This window comes from Macadamia integrifolia, chromosome 11 (assembly GCF_013358625.1).
Source record: "Macadamia integrifolia cultivar HAES 741 chromosome 11, SCU_Mint_v3, whole genome shotgun sequence".
Lineage (NCBI taxonomy): Eukaryota > Viridiplantae > Streptophyta > Magnoliopsida > Proteales > Proteaceae > Macadamia > Macadamia integrifolia.
This window is the reverse complement of record NC_056567.1, coordinates 16382446-16397703: the sequence shown is the minus strand read 5'-3', so window position 1 is coordinate 16397703 and position 15258 is coordinate 16382446. Positions and strand designations below refer to the sequence as shown.

Below are 15258 nucleotides of genomic sequence, written 5' to 3'. Positions count from 1 at the left end.
CTCCTTTATTATACAGAAGGCAAACCTTAAATCAACTAATAGAATGCAGGAAAGTTGAGTTGTCTGAGCTTTCCAAAGAAAGGAAACCATTAAAGATTTGATCTAATTAATAATGGAAGTTGGGAATCCAAAAACATCAAACTAATTAAATATATTAATTTTGCATAACAAGTGGGAAAAGTTCAAGATGACCTGTAAAAGAAAGAATTTTGCTATTTCATAATTGAAATCTCTTTTGAAGTCTGTCTAAAATTGAAGAACAATAATGGGTAGACAATTTCGAGGAGATCAATGAAGTCCCGAGTATTTGATTGGGAAATGAACCTCAGGAACATTCAAGTTATGTTTTCAGTTGAGCTTTGATATCATCAAAAACTCCAAAGGAAAAAACCAAGGTTGTAAGAGGATTAATATGGAGATCAAATATACTGAAAATGTATCCAGAGATTTCTTAACTGAAGAAATGTAGGTTAATAAAGCTCTGAAAAAAATAAAAAATCATCAACAAAGGCTAGATGAGTAATCTTAAGGACTTCCAAACATCGGAGATATAAGACAAGCTTGTTGAATTCCTACCTTAAATTCAAAATAACCATGAGGGGATTCGGTAACTAGTACAAAAAAAAATGGGTACAAAAGACATATCAGTGTATCCAGAGAACTAAATTTGGAAGAACATTTTTTTATAAGATAAATGAAATATTTTCTTTTGATAGAATCAAAGCCTTGTGGATATCAAACTTGAGTAAGATAATAGGAGAATGACGCTGCCTTTCAAACCCTTAAGTTACCTCATGAGAAAGAAGGATGTTATCATTTATATTTCTATCTGAGATAAAAATTTCTTGATTATAGCTCACCAAATCATTAATAACCATTTTAAGTCTATTAGCAAATTTTTTTACCATGAACTTGTATAATAAATTGGTGAGAGAGATGGAGCAAAGAGAAGAAATATTGTCAGCTTCATCATGTTTGGGAATTAACAAATAAAAGTCTAATGAATGCTTTTTATTTTCTATGGTTGGAAGAAAAAACAACGGGTTTTTGAATAAGATCAACTTTAATAATTTCTCAAGAAAAAAAAAAAATCCGAAGTTAAAACCATCAAAACCTGGGGTTTTATGAGATTTAATTGCAACCAGAGTCTCATCTTCAAATGGGATGGAAGATAAAACCCTGTGATGATAATAGCATTTTTTGTATATAAAATGTTTCTTTCACATTTTATATCCATTTCCAGTGCTTCAAGCTAATTTTTTAAGCAACTTTTGGTCAAATTTGCACAACTGACTTCTTTTATCCTCTATGCTCGAGCAGGCTGCGCAAAATGACCATTTGATCTTTTTTTTTATAAATTTAAAAGATGGGTAATGGGTTGTTACATGGTTGCATGGCCTTTGCACCAGCATAAGGACCAATGAAAACTTGTGCAAAGGCATCAACATTGACAGATTTTTTTTTTTTTTGAAGAATGGAGCAGTAAATTCCCTGGTGATGCAGGCCCGACCAACACATGAAGTCTAGCCCAAGACCAATAACCAGTCCAAGTCTCCGATATTTGACTCTGTCATTTCCCATGCATTGGAGCTTGCATCAAGGACCCTTGGAACATACTAATTCATTGGAGCTTGCATCAAGGCACATTGGGACAACAACAAATATTTGAAATATTTTGCTTTTATTAGCTTCTAGTTTCTAGATTTGACTTAAGCTTTTATGTGTAATCTCAACCGTAGAAAATCAATTACAATCAAGGGTTGGGATTTCGTAGGAGCTTTTTTTGGATATATTTTGCTGGCCTATATGAGGCTATCAAACCTATTGTAGAACAGAGATAGATTGTTGATAAATGAAATTTTGCCTAGGTGCAATTCGCTTGAACCTTGAAGAGTTCATACATTGAAAACATTGAAGAGTTTTCACTAATTCCCTGAAGAGTAAGAGCTTTTCTCAAGTCTGCATCCTTGAAGAGTTATAGCCATCAATCTACAAGAATTAATGTTATTGATCTTCCTTGAAGGCCTAGAAGAGCAACCATTGTAGATTCAATCTTTTTCTTTCATTTTCTACTAAATCCTAGAATTCTACCCGTTCACGTTCTCTCTCTTTCACACCAATTTCCACCTTGTTAAATTGCTTATCTGAGAAAACCCAAGACAAAAAGTTTGTAGAGAAAAGAGTCCTCGAAATTTTGGGTTTGGAATTAGGTCATTCCGACTTATATTGAGTAAGTTACGGCTATTTTCCTGAGCAGCTGCAAAATGAGAATTTTTGCTCGTGGTTGTCACTGAGTTTCAGCATGTGCAATTCACTCTTCCAATCCTATTGTTTCCGGTAGCCGAGCTTGGGCTACATCACCTGGCTCTTGTGAGCCACGCGACCATATAATATTTTTTATGGTGTATAACTTATTTTTTCCTAAAAAATATACGTGAGCAGTTAAAGCATCTCTAAATTCCAATCTCCAAATTTGAATTAAGTTTGTGAATGGCTATGGTTACATCAAATGTACACTATCTAACGCTATGAGAAGAAAAGTGTTTATTTATTTATTGTTTTCAAGAGTATAAACAGAGAGAAGAAAAGTATGTAGAATTTATTTTCCTTATATGTCCCAATTGACCATTGACTGAATTCTATTATGGAAACTCAATATTTGATTTGATTGTCAATTATTTTATTAAGGATACTCACCATATTAATTTGGTTGCAAATAGAAAAGAATTCTTTCTAATTGATTGGTTTACCTTTATGAGAAATGAGCATTATGTTATTAATAGAGACTAGGTCGCCTCTTGTATGATTACGTACTAATCTCACTCATTAGAGAATTGCATTAACAAAATACTAAGTGGAGAAACTTACCTCCATTGAAAAAGAAGAAGGTTGTTCATTCGTGCAAAGATGGTATCGATGACTGCGTCAAGTTTCGCTGAACATAACACGTCATCGACAGTGAATGGTATGTCGTTTCCTCCTCTTGTATTGAAACGTTTCATGGTGTATTGGCAATATCCTTTTATATATATGATTAGGAATTATGATGCTTCAAATTCCATTAGTGATATCAAAACTTGAGTTTGCCAATAAGTTATGGATCATTTTGTAAAATTAAGATCAACCAATAAAATGATTTTGATTTAAATATTTTTGCATTGAAATAGTTTCAAATCGTTTGTTTTTTTTACCTAAAATTTCTGGCTATGGTCGCCGATACTATGTTAATCGGATCAAGATGACCCATTGCCATGGATTTTAAGACATGTCATCCCTTGGTTGGTTGCCTTGAGCAATTAAAGTTTATTTTATTATTAATTTTTTTTTGGTTGGTTCTTGAGCCCACGAAACAGGTTTTTATGAGTAATGGGTTGTGTCCTTTTTTTATTTTTATTTTTTATTTTTTTTATTTTTTTTAAGTTTTTTACTGATGGGCTAGGCCCATAAAACCATTAAAGAAACACATTATTGTTTCAAGCCCATTTTTGGGGTTTGTTTGAACCGAAGAAGTGAATCCAAATAAATTTTCTTTTTAAAACCAAATACAGATTGGGCCAAATCTGGTTCGATTGAACCAACCTGTCGACCAGGATTTTTGACCCATCGGGTTGGTCAGCGACCCAACAGAATCCGATCGCCGCCTTCCGACGTTGATCGAAATATTTTGTAAAGATTTTGTTTATTAAAAGAATGTATAAACTGAAATAGATATTTGTTCATAAATTTTTACCATATTTAATAATGATACTTTTAAATTGTATTTTACATTTCAAATCCAATGGATTTAGATGCAACGTAAATCGAAATTTAATAGCCAAATATATAATGATTTAGAGTTAAGGACATAACCATGTGAAGAACAATTACAAAAATTTCTTTATTAGGTTTGAAAATTTCACTTGCCTTCCCTTCAGTTTCTCTTGCAACCAAACGGAGCCTAAGCTCACTTCATATTCGGCTCCTCTATTGCATCAAACAACCTATATATGCCTATTAATGCAGCAAGCAATGATGGAATTTAATTGTTAAGACTGGTCCTTACACATATCATCACATTAATTGTTATGATTAATCCCGACATTTTTTAAATCTCCTTAATACGCCTTATAAATCGCTCTCCCTCAAAATTTTTCATGGCAGTTAATGCTTTTATGGCCATGATTTATTTCTCCCACGGGAAATGGGTGTTTTGGTCAAGTTATAATTTCTGTTAACCCTTTCTATGGCATGACAGAGCTCCTCTGCAGGGGTGAGCGCTGGGGAGGCTATGGGCTGCAAAAGTCGAAGGGGTGAGGGAAGGAGCAGCAGGGGTAAGGGATAGGAGTTGGTAAGGGAGGTGTAAGCAGGGGTGAGCACAAGGCAGGGGGCATGGGCTCGCAAGAAGGGACGAGGTAGGAAAGGACAGTTACATGGGTCGGGTGCACTGAGGTTAGGCAAGGGTCAAGGAAGATGGGATGGGGTTGTTGGCAAGGTTCCAGGCCGGGGATCAGAGAGGGAGATTTGGGGAGGGAGGATGCCACATAGCAGTGGTGGATCATAACCAAGTCGCTCTTCAACATAACCTCTAGTTTAGTATTTTTTGAGAGTACCAAGCAGCAAGCATATTAAACTTGACTGTCACCTTATTCGTGAACAGATTCAAGTTGGGACTTTTTAACATGTTATGTTGCAACTAATGAATAATTGACAGATATTTTTACCAAACCACTTAATCGAGATCATTCACTATTTATGGAGCATTATGAGATATACACAATATATCTTGGATTCGCAACTTCATATCTTTGTCCTCAAAAAAAATATATCTTGGATTGGCAACTTCATATCTTTGTACAAAAAAGAAAAGAAAAGAAAAGAAAAGAAAAGAGAAAAATTGTAGTAAAATGGGCATTGCCTCTAAAGTCTAAATGCAACACTTGGCTAATACTAGTAACTAGCATCAGCATGTAATAATCATGTAATTTTATGGATTAATTCGATTAAAAGTAACATTTTTTGATCCCTAATTAATCATTTAAGACTCTGATTTGTCCTCAAACATTTATTAAAATGAAAAGGAAAGATACAAAAAGTGATCTGGGTGGTGGACTGATCCCACAAAAGGCCTACGAGGAAAAGGATGCCCACCCAATACCCACATTAAAAGGCAGCAAAACATAAATTATTTAAGCAAACTAGTGGAAATCTAGAAAATTACCAAACATGACTAATATTCTTATTCACTTACAAAGGAATCTAATTTTGAAGCATATTGCAAAGCAAAAGATGGCTTCAAGATGATATCTTCTACTTTCTCAGACACATAGTGCATGTCAGGCCGAGATTGTGGATTAGTTGCTAAGCATGAGATTGCCAGTTTCATAACGGACAAGAGTTCTTCAACCATGTCAATTGTGGGAGGGGAAAGCCGTTTGTCCAACGCATCTTTCAATAGCATCATTTGGTTTTTCGATGGCATTACTGAGTATGACGATAATAATACAGAGATGAGTTCACTTGGATGCCTTCCCATCAGCACTTCTAATGTTAGTACCCCAAAGCTGTAAACGTCACATTTTCGGGTTACCTTCATCGTGTAGGCAAGCTCTGGATGGCATAGAAGTCCAGTAAACATTTAATTAGATTCTTAAAACTTAAAAGCTAATAATTCACTAACTCATCAAGATGAATGTATCAAAAAATTCAAAATTTATTTACTGTCCTAGTAAATAGATTTTCAAGCTTATGATAATGAGAAACTGTTCCGAACTTCTAATAAACAATGGTTTGATTAATGAAATGTTCAATCATAAAGTCACACCAAGTAAAATATCAAATACAACAAATGAAGAATTAGTTATACCATATTTAAAAAAAATAATAATAATAATAATTAGGAAAATGATGAACTTATTACCTGGAGCAACATATCCACACGTCCCTGCTTGAGAAGTCCAATTGGAAGAATCGGGCATTAGAAGTCTAGCAGTGCCAAAGTCAGACACACATGCCTCATATTCTTCGTCCAGCAAAACATTGTTGCTCGATATATCACGGTGAATGATCGATGGCGAACAATCATGGTGCATGTAAGACAAAGCATTTGCCACTCCTTTAATAACGTTAACCCTTCTTACCCAATCCATTTCCGATGCAAGCTCACTGTTATTGAGGATCTTAGCCAAACTTCCTCTCTCAAAATACTCATAAACTAAAAGGTTGTTCTGTGCAAATGAACAAAAACCATATAGTTTAACAATATTTCTGTGTCGCAGTTGTGTCAATGCAGAAATCTCATTTCTAAATGCCTTTATGTTGACATTCTCATGCTCATCCTGTAATGGTTGGTTAAGCTTTTTGACAGCTACTACTTGATCTGTTGACAACTTTGCTATGTATACACTTCCATATCCTCCCGTTCCAATGCAATAATTGGAATCAAAATCCTCAGTTGCTTCAATAATTTCTTGATATACTATTCTTCTGTTGTAATTCCATACTGAGAATAAATCCGTATCCCTTGATGTTGTTCTTTGCTTTGTCTCAAAAATTCTCTCCCTTTGGTAAACATAAGCAATAACAAAAGCAAACAGAAGAAATAGTACACCTAACAATGGAACCATGACAGCAATCAGGACTTTGTGGTCTGGTTTTGCATTTTCCCCTTTTGACGAGGATGATTTGCAAGATTGCAGACCAGTTAAATTGCCACACAGTGCTTTGTTGTTTCTCAAAGCTTCAATCGTAGCATTTTGAAAAGCTCTGTTGTTCGGAATCGAACCCTCGAACTCATTGTAAGATATATCAATGGATGTCAAGCTAGACATTCCATCAAATGCAGATAAAATGGTACCAGAGAGCTGATTGTGGGAGAGATTTAACTTTTCCAAGTTCCCTAAATTTTTAAACTGCAACAGTATACCTCCACTGAGCATGTTTTGACTAAGATCCAACAGAACTTGAAGGTAATCCAGATTACCAATTTGAACTGGAATGCTTCCATTCAATTTGTTCTTGCTTAAATCCAGATATAATAAGTTGGAGCAGCTCCCTATTTCTTTGGGTATTTGTCCAATCAAACTATTTTTTGACAAGTCAAGATTTGTTAGGCTGTATAGCCTTCCAAATTCTAAAGGTAAACTGCCAGAAAGTAGGTTGCTACTCAGACTGAGATTTAGCAAGGATTTCAACTCACCAAATTCCTTAGGAATTTCTCCCACCAAGTAATTTGAGGAAAGGTCAAGTACATGCAGTTGAGTTAACATCCCAAGCTCTGAAGGTATCTTACCAGTAATATTATTCCCAGCCATCAGAAGAGCTTGCAGATTTTGACTTTGGCCCCAGGTTGATGAAAGTTCACCATAGAATTGATTATTGCTCAAATCAATGTAATTCAGCTTCTCATAAACCCCAAAGTCTTCAGATAAGTTTGCAACAAGTTGGTTATTTTCGAGTCGAACTCTAAATAAGCTTGTGCAATTTTTGAAGCCTTTTGGAAGATGACCTGTGAAATGGTTGTTAAATGCAGTGAAGTTTTGAAGTGATCCACTCATGCATATCCCCTGTGGCAGACTACCTGAGAATTGGTTATTTGCCAATTGCAAGTTAACCAATTTTGTGAGATTTCCTATTTCTTGTGGCAGAATACCTGAGAAAAGGTTACCTCCCAATAGTAAGTTATCCAATTCTGTAAGATTTCCTATTTCTCGAGGGATTGGTCCGGAAAGTTGATTTACAAGCAGGTTCAATTTGGTGAGCTTCTGTAGGTTCCACAAAGTGGAAGGGATGGATCCTGTCAGAAGATTGGCGGCCAAATTTAATTCAGTCAGACTTGACATATTACCTATTTCTAGAGGAATCCTATCAGACAGTTGATTCTGAAAGAGGCGTAAAATGGTTAGGTTTCTCAAATTACCAAAAGAAACAGGGATTGAACCTTTGAGATTGTTCATAGGCAAGTATAATTCAGTAAGAGATTTCAAATTTCCTATTTCCTGAGGGATGGAACCAATGAGATTGTTATTTTCCAAGCTTAATTTACTGAGCTTAGTCAAATTTCCTATTTCCTGAGGAATGGGACCTGAAAGTTGATTTTGGTACAGGTATAGAACAGCTAGATCTCTCAACCTTCCTAATGATGTAGGGATTGAACCAATGAGATTGTTTTGGTACAAAGAGAGCTCATGTAGATAACTCAAATTACCTAGAGATTCAGGTATGAAACCAGATAGATTGTTGGAGTACATGGTCAGAATAGTAAGGTCTTTCAATCTTCCCATTCTGTAAGGAATTGTTCCACTGAAATGATTCTGATCAAGATACAAGATTTTAAGACCGGTAAGTAAGCAGATTTCAGATGGAACTAAGCCAGAGAAATGATTCATGGACAGATCAAGGTAGTTGATAACAGAAAGGTTTCCAATGTGGGAGGGAACAGTGCCAAGAAATGAATTATTAGTGAGATTCAGACTTGTAAGAGTAGAAAATGAGGGAAAGGGGAAGTTCTCAACCATACCTTGCAAACCCATACTTGGTAAGTTAATTTCAGAGATGTTTCCCCTTTGATTGCAAGCAATTCCATCCCAACTGCTGCATGGGTCAGATCGCAGAGAGGAATTGGTGGCCTTGGGATCAAGTAGTGTCCATGAATGGAGAATAGATTGGCTTTGGTTGTTTAGAGTAGCTTTCCATTTGAGAAGAGCATCAGCTTGGTCTATGGTGCCAGTGCTGATGGAATTCGAAGAAGCAAGGAGGAAAGCAAAGAACAGGAAGGAAAGGAGATTGAAGGAGAGGGATTCCAGTAAAGTTGGGTTGCAGAAAGCCATCTTTGTGGTTGGTTTGCCTTCACCGATTGAAGAGTAATGGGAGCTTTATACCACGAAAATTCAGAAAATGATGTCGTCAGCCCACGGTGTCATGTAAAAAACGCATTTTAATTTTGGATAGTATTATTAGATTATCGCTAACTACCAGAGTAAGGCTCTGTTATCTATATTTACCAAACTCAGTTTTATTAATTCTACCGAAAAAAAAAAAAAAAAAAAAGCACTCAGTTTTATTAAAAGGCTTAAAATCAGTAACAAACCCACCCAGTTGTCAAGTTTGAAATCTTTATCCAGTGTTTCTGCTTTGTAGTGAGCTATGCACTTATAATATTGGATAACGAAATCCAATCTGTTTGCCTGGGTCTACAGTTGGGCATAAAAAGACCATGTTGCCTCGCCTAGATGACTCAACGTGGACTTCCGATGACTTGTATGCTACAGTAATGGCAGCACAAGTGGACAAGGTTATATGGGCAAAAGAACCTTATCAGACTGCGAGGCCAATGGGAGGGTGAATGTGAGCATCTTTAGCCTAGGGTGTCAGCACGATCTTTTTCATATCCATTGCACTTAGACAAAGTGGGCGAAAAAATGATGCTTCATGCCTTTGAAACCCAAAGGTTTTGATGGAATTTAAAAGATAATAATTACTAAATCATAATAAAGGATTTTGTCGATACACTATGAACCATTTCGATACAAGAGAGGAAACAATATACCATTCACCGTCGATAGTGCGTTGTTTCCTGTGGAGCTTGATGCAGCCATTGATGTCGTCCTTGCACAAACGAGCAACCTTCTTCTTCTTCTTGGAGGTAGGTTTCTCCCCTAGATGTTATCTCAATGTACTTCTCTAATTGGTGAGATTAGTACGTTACTATACAAGGGGGAGGACCTAGTCTCCTTTAATAACACAATGCCTATCTCTCATTAAGATAGACCAATCAATTAGAGAGCAAGTCTTCCCTATTTGCGACTAAACTAATATGGTAGGTATCCTTAATAAAATCTAAGATAATTTACAATCAAATAAAATATTGGGTTTTCATAATAGAACCCAATCAATGGTCAATTGAGACAAATAAGGAAATAAATCCTACAATCTCCCACTTGAACCATTTGACCAGTTCACAACAACCCAATTTTATTTATGAAAATCAAGTTCAAAGATTTGTTTGTTAAAACGGTAATTCTTGGATTCCAACAATTTTAGAAAACAACTCAATGTGGCCATTTTAATTAAACGCCATATCCGTTGGTCGCATTCAATAATACCTTGAATGAATGAAACTATTGATAGGAACTATGGTGATTATGCATCATTTATCAGTCGACACACTCATTTTCACAATCACAGTATCGACAATCCCACCCAAACCGATTCTTAAGCAAAGAAATAGATAATAAACGGTCCAACAATAATATCTTATTTATGTCAAAGAAATGTATACACATAATGATAAAATGAGAAACATTCAGAAATCACATATAATATGATCACTATAAAGGAGTGTCATGTACAAATACAAATGACCAAACACATTAATTCTTAATCAGACTCATGCTTGCAATAAGATCTAAGTAAAACTTTGACGTGCTTATGCCTTAGTCATAATCATCATATTGGTCATGATATGTACAATATACACTCTTGTTTCTGAATTATATTTATAAAATTGTATTAAACTCCAAAAAAATTTTGCTTTACAAAAATGCTTATCATTCTTGGAGTAATTTACAGCTGCAATATTGTCTCAATATATTCTCAGCGACTTCAAATGGCGTCGACAGCTTGAAGTCCTAAGATAATGATAATATTACTATAGATGTCGCCTCAAAGTATGCCACGAACTCCACTTTTAAAATAAAAGCAGATAGTCAATAATGATTCTTAAACTTCAAAGAAACTACCTCACCATTTAGTAGAAACTCATGTCCAGATATAGACTTTCTACATCGAGGCATCATACGTAATCAGAGTCTTTATATCTAATCACTTCCAAATAATCAGATTCTCTGCAGGTAAGCATGTAATTTTTAGTTCCCTGAAGGTATCTTATTACCTTCAATCACATAAATGCCCAATATGAAACTAATGCCATGACGAGTGCTAAAATATTACATACATTCTGAATATTCTATGGGTACTACCTTAAATTAATTTTATCACATTAGATTAAAGATACAACACTTGATCAACAAATTTACATATTATATCACTCTAAACTTCATCAATATAGGTTTCTTGTGATAGCCTAGATAATTGACGAGATATATGATAATATATCTTTAAGCCGATAACAAAAGAGGCTAAACCTATATCTCTCATTTTATAAGTTCTTGAGTGAAACAATTTCGTATTGCTCAGCTAAATAAGATTATTCATATACAAAATCAAAAATATGAGCATGCTTCCACTAAGTTTGAGATATATACATTTATAAAGATGTTCACAATAAATCTGAAGGAAATAAAAGAAAATGTGGTTAAATATGATATATACTACTATCAGGAAGCTTGTTTAACTCTGTATACGAATTTCTTATACATACATACTAAATCTTTCTTATTCATTAAATTCTTCATACTTGTTTATGTAGATTTTCTCATTTAAGTCTTTATTCAAGAATACTTTTCACATCCATTTGGTGAAGCTCCAGGGTCATAATAAGCCACCAACGCTAAAATGATCCTAAGAGAATCGTTCTTAGAAACAAGAGAGAAGGTTTCATGGTAATCAATGCCCTCTTTCTTTTCTGAGTAAAATCTTTACAATTAGTCTGGCTTTATATCTTTTAATATTGCCTTTTGAGTCGCGATTAGTTTTAAATACATACAACAAATCGCCTTAAAGTTCTTAAGTGGTTTGAATGAGTTTCCAGACATCATTGTCACTAATTGATTTCATCTTATCTTTTATAGCATCTATTAACTTTTAGGAGAATCTACATCATAATGGCATATGAAATTTATGTCATTCTCGATCCTAATATCAAATTCTGATTCTTAGAGATATACTATATAACCATCCAGAAATAGCAGACCTCTTAACTTTCAAAAGCCCAACATAAATCTTAGTTGAAGAACATTTATAGTATTCTCTGAGATAACTACATCATAGAGTGCTACATCTTTCATAGTTTATTCACATAATTATTTTTAATAGTCTGCGGAACAATACTATCACGATATACAAACATCAGTAGCGAAATCTGATATTTTTCAAACACCACATTACATGGTTTCTCACTCCCACTAATGTTATCATCCTCTAAAAATCTAGTTGTTCATATTTACACAATTCTGGTACTATAAATACTTTCAAAGATACAGTAATTTGACCACTAACAATTATTTATAAAATAATAATTTATGATTTTAAGGTCAAATTTTATTTTATGAAATTCAAATAATAAAACATTTGCCTATCATACTACGTACCAATTTCATAAGGGTACTATTGTGTCTTCTACAATGCCAAGTGTACCGAGAATTATGTATTGAGGAGTTATACCCTTCATCTTAAAGAATCGGATAAATACAATAATCCTTATGACAGTTACTATATTTTGCTTAGATTGCTTATTATTATTTTTTTTAATGTAATCTAAGCAAATAGTGAAATTAATGAAGTCAAGATTTGACATTATTCTTTCTTTTAGTAGTCTCTCTTTTTTAGGTCTAGATATATGACCTAAGCATTTATGTCATAGGGGCGAGGAATCAATAATGTTGTATTCATGTTTTAATCCAACACTTATATATAAAGTAAGAAGAGTTTCTAAAAGAGAAATATAATCCAAAATAATTTTATAAAGACCACTATATAAATATTTAGTATAAATTAGATTATTATCTTTATAAAAATTACAACTTTATTCACCAAATTAAAGTTGTACATTACAGAGTCAAGTCTAGATAAGTTTAGAACATATAGAGTATTCATAAGGTCTACTTGGAGTCCATTATCAATAATGAGTCTATGAATATTGATTGCTCGAACTCTAGCATCTATCAGGTTTCTACTAGACTCTACTCTCACATTCCTTTTGGATTCAATATCATGAGGTATACTTACATGGAAGATTAACAATACCACCTTAGTGAATCTTTCAATCATCACATGAGATTAGTTAATATTGGTTTGAAAACATGCAAGGATTTACATTATTACCCTTTTTTTCAAATCAATCATTATCTAACATTCATTCTAGAAGTATCACTTCCCATTGTCAGATTTAAAATTTTTGTGGAGGATTCACTATCTTTCTAGTTGTAATTTTCTATATTCTAATGTGTAGAGAATCAATTATTTTCCATCTTGCTTCAGTCTCAATTCTTTTTGGGCATACATTCTTAGGATTTAATCTAGGTTCCACCTTCGTTTACATTATGGTAGATCTAAAAGAGTCCAAAATTTTAAAGAATTGAATTTAACATAATCTAAGCAATGAATGATTTATTATAGGGAACATAATAGATAGAACTCTTATCAAAGAAAAGTAAATAACACATGTCTACCATAATATTAGGCTTTGAGTTTTAACAGTAATAAAGTAACTTATTGCATCATTATAATCTATCCTTCGGGATCGAGATAGTAACATGCTAGTGGTTCATTTCACAGGTGTTGAAAGACACCTATAGATAAATCATAGGTCAAAATTATTTAAAGCATCAAAATGATCAAGAAATACATACATTTAGATACTCACATTCTATCTTGATTTCAAGGCTTTAAAATATAGATCAACTCAGTCATTAGAGAATGTATACATTTGGATATTCTTATTCTATCTTTGACTGTCATATAATAATCATCATAAGATTGTGGGTGCTGGGCAGAGGTTCTAGATGCATCGAACCTTACGGCCGCGGAAGACTAAGGTTGTTTATGGTGGGTCTCGCGAAGGTCGCTGGCAAGCCCATGGTGGTAGAGGAGGTCGTGGCCATGGATGGGAGGGCACAGAGAACACTATTTCTGTTGTATCCTCTTCACAGATTGTGGATGGAAGAGTGATTATTCAGCACCAAGAAGTTGAAGCTCTGGATAATGCTATTTGCCGGGCAGAGGGTAAAGCTAGAAGAAAATAAAAAAATTCCACGGCGACGGGGCAGACTTCAAAGCCTGACCGTCAGGCTGGCAACAAAAAGTGATTTAATGGAGATCATCTTCTGGAACATCAGAGGGATGAAGAAGGCAGTGGGAAGGCGCGCCTTGAGAGATTTAATATCAAAGAAGGATTCAAACTTTCTTTGCATTACGGAACCTATGATATATGTGAGTTCTTTTCCTAATTTATTTTTTAATAAATTAGGCTTTTACACTGATTTTATTCATAATACCCGTGCGGGTAGATGCCTAAATTTATGGATTTTGTGGAAGAGAAATTTAAGCTACCCTGTTGTTGTCTCTGATTCTGAGCAACATGTCACTTTTACTTTTGTTTGGGACCTTCACCGAGTTCAAGTGTCTATGGTGCACGTGAGCAGCTTTAGAGTGGACAGGAGATCTCTATGGTTGAGAGATGTGGAACAGGAAATTTTAATGCCATGCTCCAATCTCCTACCCCATGGGCAATTATAGGGGATTTTAATGCCGCGCTCCAATCTCATGAGAAATGTCGACCTGGAAATTTTAGTTTCGAGTCAACCGCAGAGTTTGGTTCCATGGTCAATGCTTGTTTTATGGTTCAGATGCCATCCTTAGGTTCTAAATTCACTTGGTCTAATAACCGACGCAGAGGGAATGTCTGTGCCATGTTGGATAGAAGCTTATGCAATGATGAGTGGATTGCGTACTTTCATGATTGTTCTCATTAGGTCTTGGCTCGGGTAGCGTCTGACCATGCCCCTCTGCTGTTGGTATCTAACAGCAGTCAACGTCCCTATAACTACCCATTTCGATTTAATAAATTTTAGATGGACCATGAGGATTTTGAGAATGTGGTTCCCTCTTCATGGGGGGAATGGTGCTCAGGGTCTCCAATTTTGGTGCTCATCAAGAAGTTAAAGCGGCTGAAAATTGCTCTTAAAGTTGGGTAAGAGTTTCTTTTCCCCATTTTGGCAGAGCGCTAGAAGCAGCTAAAAGAGACCTTGCGCAGGTGTAGGATTTAATTGAGATCAATGGGATAGACGGCCATCTCTTTGCTCTGGAGGCAGATGCAAAGACTGCACTTGTAAAGGCTCTGGAAAATAATGAAAAGCTTTAGGCCGAAAAGGCAAAGATTAGATGGATGAAGTAGGGTGACAGAAATCCGAGGTTCTTCCACTTGTCTGCTAAATTGCGAAGAAATAGAAACTCTATCAGAGTTCTCAAAAAACAGGATGGGTCGACAGTTGAAGGTCAAAGTGCTTTGGGGGAATACATTGTTGACTTCTGTGAGAGATTTCATAGGGCAACGCCTACTATTGCCCATGAGGACTTGCTAGATAGCATTTCGCCAATCTTGCA

General features: G+C 35.0%; 1 protein-coding gene across 3 annotated transcripts; it reads right to left on the bottom strand.

The window, feature by feature from the left end:
- Positions 1-5026: 5026 nt before the first annotated feature.
- LOC122093427 (probable leucine-rich repeat receptor-like protein kinase At1g35710) lies at positions 5027-8805 on the bottom strand. 3 transcript variants are annotated; one of them, XM_042663772.1, is made up of 3 exons: positions 8495-8805; positions 5897-7771; positions 5027-5586 (listed from the first exon to the last, which is right to left on the bottom strand). In XM_042663772.1, exons 1-3 carry the CDS (start codon positions 8802-8804, stop codon positions 5216-5218), a joined length of 2556 nt encoding a protein of 851 aa, XP_042519706.1. In that variant the 5' UTR covers position 8805; the 3' UTR covers positions 5027-5215. The 3 variants fall into 3 exon arrangements, with proteins under 3 accessions (XP_042519706.1, XP_042519707.1, XP_042519705.1); XM_042663773.1 differs by having other exon boundaries at positions 5897-7627; XM_042663771.1 differs by having other exon boundaries at positions 5897-8805.
- Between the last annotated feature and the right edge of the window lie 6453 nt (positions 8806-15258).

Coding starts and splice junctions, on each gene's coding strand:
- LOC122093427 (XM_042663771.1), bottom strand. CDS start 8,804: ATGGCTTTCTGCAACCCAACTTTACTGGAATCCCTCTCCTTCAATCTC. Junction 5,587..5,896: donor GTGTGGATATGTTGCTCCAG/GTAATAAGTTCA, acceptor TATGCCATCCAG/AGCTTGCCTACACGATGAAG.